The 2,739-nt window shown below is 48.0% G+C and overlaps 1 protein-coding gene across 2 annotated transcripts in view; it reads right to left on the bottom strand.

The window, feature by feature from the left end:
* The window catches only part of Lbp (lipopolysaccharide binding protein), a 32,835-nt gene that overhangs the window by 2,017 nt on the left and 28,079 nt on the right, over positions 1 to 2,739 (bottom strand). The window contains exons 13-14 of one of the 2 annotated variants that reach the window (XM_004630901.2): positions 1,060 to 1,123; positions 159 to 235 (exon numbers count right to left, since the gene is read on the bottom strand). In XM_004630901.2, coding sequence (XP_004630958.1) covers positions 159 to 235; positions 1,060 to 1,123 — 141 coding nt within the window. The remainder of the gene's footprint in view (positions 1 to 158; positions 236 to 1,059; positions 1,124 to 2,739) is intronic. The other variant, XM_023714807.1, reaches the window with a different exon arrangement.

Raw genomic sequence — 2,739 nt, 5'->3', positions numbered from 1 at the left:
CAGGCCACGTGATGGCGGGTGGGACACTGCAGCTCCTGGAGCTTCCCGCCGCATCCAGCTTCCGCAGCGGGCCCTGCCCACTGAGTTCCAGCCTCCAAACCTGGCACACTAACTCACTCCCACCCCCACATCCTCCAAGCCCCCCTGAGCCCACTCACCTTGTGGATCTGGAAAACAAGGTCGTAGAGCTGAACCCGCTTTAGCAGAGGGAGGGGGAAACCCTGGGCCAGCTTCTCTGCAGGTCGACAACATTGAGAGAAATGCGTTGATAAACGACAACTACAGCCTTCCTCAAAGTCTTTGGCTCTTTGAAAACTCTAGACACAGTGCCTTACCACCAAAGACTATGAGGTAGGTACGATATTATAGTATTTTATGGATCAGGAAACTGAAGCACAGAGTAGCCAAGTAACCTGTCCTTGACCATACAGCTAGAAAGTGGCAGCACTGGGATTGAGCCTAGCAAGGCTGGCCAGGGCTTCTAAGCCATGAGCCGCGGTGCCTTGCAGAGGAAAAGATAGGTGTGCGGAGGGTCACAGCGCGGCGCAGGTGGGTGTCTATTCTCTGCCCTCTGCCCCACCCTCCTTTCTGTTGCAGCAAAATGAAGCAGCGCATCATGGAAACAAAGTTTGGGCTTTTATGCTTTATTTTTTGCCTAAGCAGTAAGGCAATGGATTCAGAAATATGAATTCAAGGTGGCTGCCCTGGGCTCTCGGTATTAACCCTGTCCTCAGTCTTTCCCCTGCGCTTCCGGGTGTGAAGGGTATAGTCTGAGTCTATTTTCCCTTATGAGGAGGTCGCTGTGTGTCAAATGCCTTTGCAGCTCCGCACCCCCACGAAGCCCCGCCCCCACCCCCATCCCTAACCTCCCCACCCCAACCCTGAGTCCAACTTCAACATCCCATTTCATGGGAAGGCCACGGGAGCTCAGAGAAGTGACTTATCCAAAGCCACATGGCCCTCAAGAGAGCCTGGGTTCCCTGCTCCAAGTCAAATTTCTCCCAGACACCAGAGGGCTCTTTTGCACTTTTGGTTTAGAAAACCCATATTGATTCTTACCATTCACCTCCGGGTAGACAGTGTTGAGCATGAAGTAATTGAGGAAGCCTCCCATCAGCTCCTCCTAGTGGAGAACAGAAGTATATTGAGACCATGTAGGCTTGGCAAAAGAGCAGATTGCAGATAGGTACCACTATTATTTGTAATTTAAAAGTAATCCAGGGCTGGTGAGATGGCTCAGTGGTCTAAAGCACCTACTTAGAACAAGCTTAGCAAAGCACAGGGACCACGGTTCAATCCCCCAGTACCACATGCCAGCCAGCCCAGCCCCCTGGTGGGCTGAGCTGGCCACACACACACACACACACACACACACACACACACACATAAATAAAAAAAAGAATTTAAAAAAATTTAAAAAAAAGTAATCCAAGGTGAACATTTATACGTATGCAAATGAATAGAGTTGTTTTTTAAGACTACATGCCTACTGTCTTCCTTTAGAAAGAACATCAAGGGTCAACTTGGCCATTAGCCTTATCTTTAGCACTTAATTTCTTCAAACGGTGAGAGGCTTTCCTGGTTACTTGTGTAATCTTTTAAAAATTAAGTGAACAAAATGGGCATCTCTACAAAAATTATGAAACACAACTTTAAAAACCTACTATATGCCAGGCAAAGGGCTCTGAGCTGTTGAGCCTCACAACAAACCCATAGAGAACAGTTTTCCTGTGTGTGTGTGTGTGTGTGTGTGTGTGTGTGTGTGTGTGTGTGTGTGTATATGCACGTGCGCACGTGTGTGTGTTTCTGGAAATTAAACTCAAGGTTTTTTGTGTGCTAGGAAAGCACTCTAGCACTGAGTTACATCCCCAGACCTTTTTCAAGTTTTCTGCTTTGAGGCAAGGTCTTACTATATATCCCTTGGTTAGCCTTGAACTTTTGATTCTCGTGTTACAGCTTCCCACGTAGATAAGACTATAGGTGCTGGCACATCTGGCTATGAAGTTCATATTAATGTCCTCATTTCACAGAACGGGAAACTGAGGCCCACAGAATCAAAGTAGAAGCTGGGTAGCAGGGTCAGGATATGACTCTGACATTTTCTGAGGTGACAGCTGCTAATGTTCCCATTTCACGTGGATGACTTTGCAAACCTACCTGTGACTTTTGCTGGGCAGGACATTTTTACATGACATGCCCAGATATGACATGCCAGTATTGTTATTCACATCACTGCAAGGAGGCTTTCTTTTTTTCTTCAAGGTGGCTTTCTTGGGGGCCCATGGACCATGTCCATCTACACAGAAAGTGTGGTGAGGGCGCTCAGAGGAGGCCATCATGAATAGTGGAAGGGGAGACCATGACCTCAAGCCAAAGTCCATTATCTCTTCCTGGGAGGAACAGCTGCTGTCACCTCCTTCCAGAAAGCTCTTCAGCACCCCCCATCTTCCTATTCTTTCGCCACCTTTCTTATGGGACTATCAACTTTACTGCTTTGTCCTTGTGAGAATCACACCACAGTTTTGTCTTCCCAGCTTTCAATTCCTTGTGTTGATGCCCCAGACCCTCTCTCCCTCGGGAATGCTCCTTTCCAATCTTAGTTCCTGTGCTTTGCGTAGCTGACTACAAATCTTGGATCTAGAACTTCACATGAGCTCCATGGTTGGCTGTTAGTTCCCTAAGAATGGGCACCTAGCTGGGTGTGGAGGCGCATGCCTGTAATGCCAGCACCCTGGGGGT

This window comes from Octodon degus, unplaced genomic scaffold (assembly GCF_000260255.1).
Source record: "Octodon degus isolate 3935 unplaced genomic scaffold, OctDeg1.0 scaffold00037, whole genome shotgun sequence".
NCBI lineage: Eukaryota > Metazoa > Chordata > Mammalia > Rodentia > Octodontidae > Octodon > Octodon degus.
The sequence above is the reverse complement of the archived record's forward strand: the minus strand, read 5'-3'. Positions and strand labels throughout refer to the sequence as shown.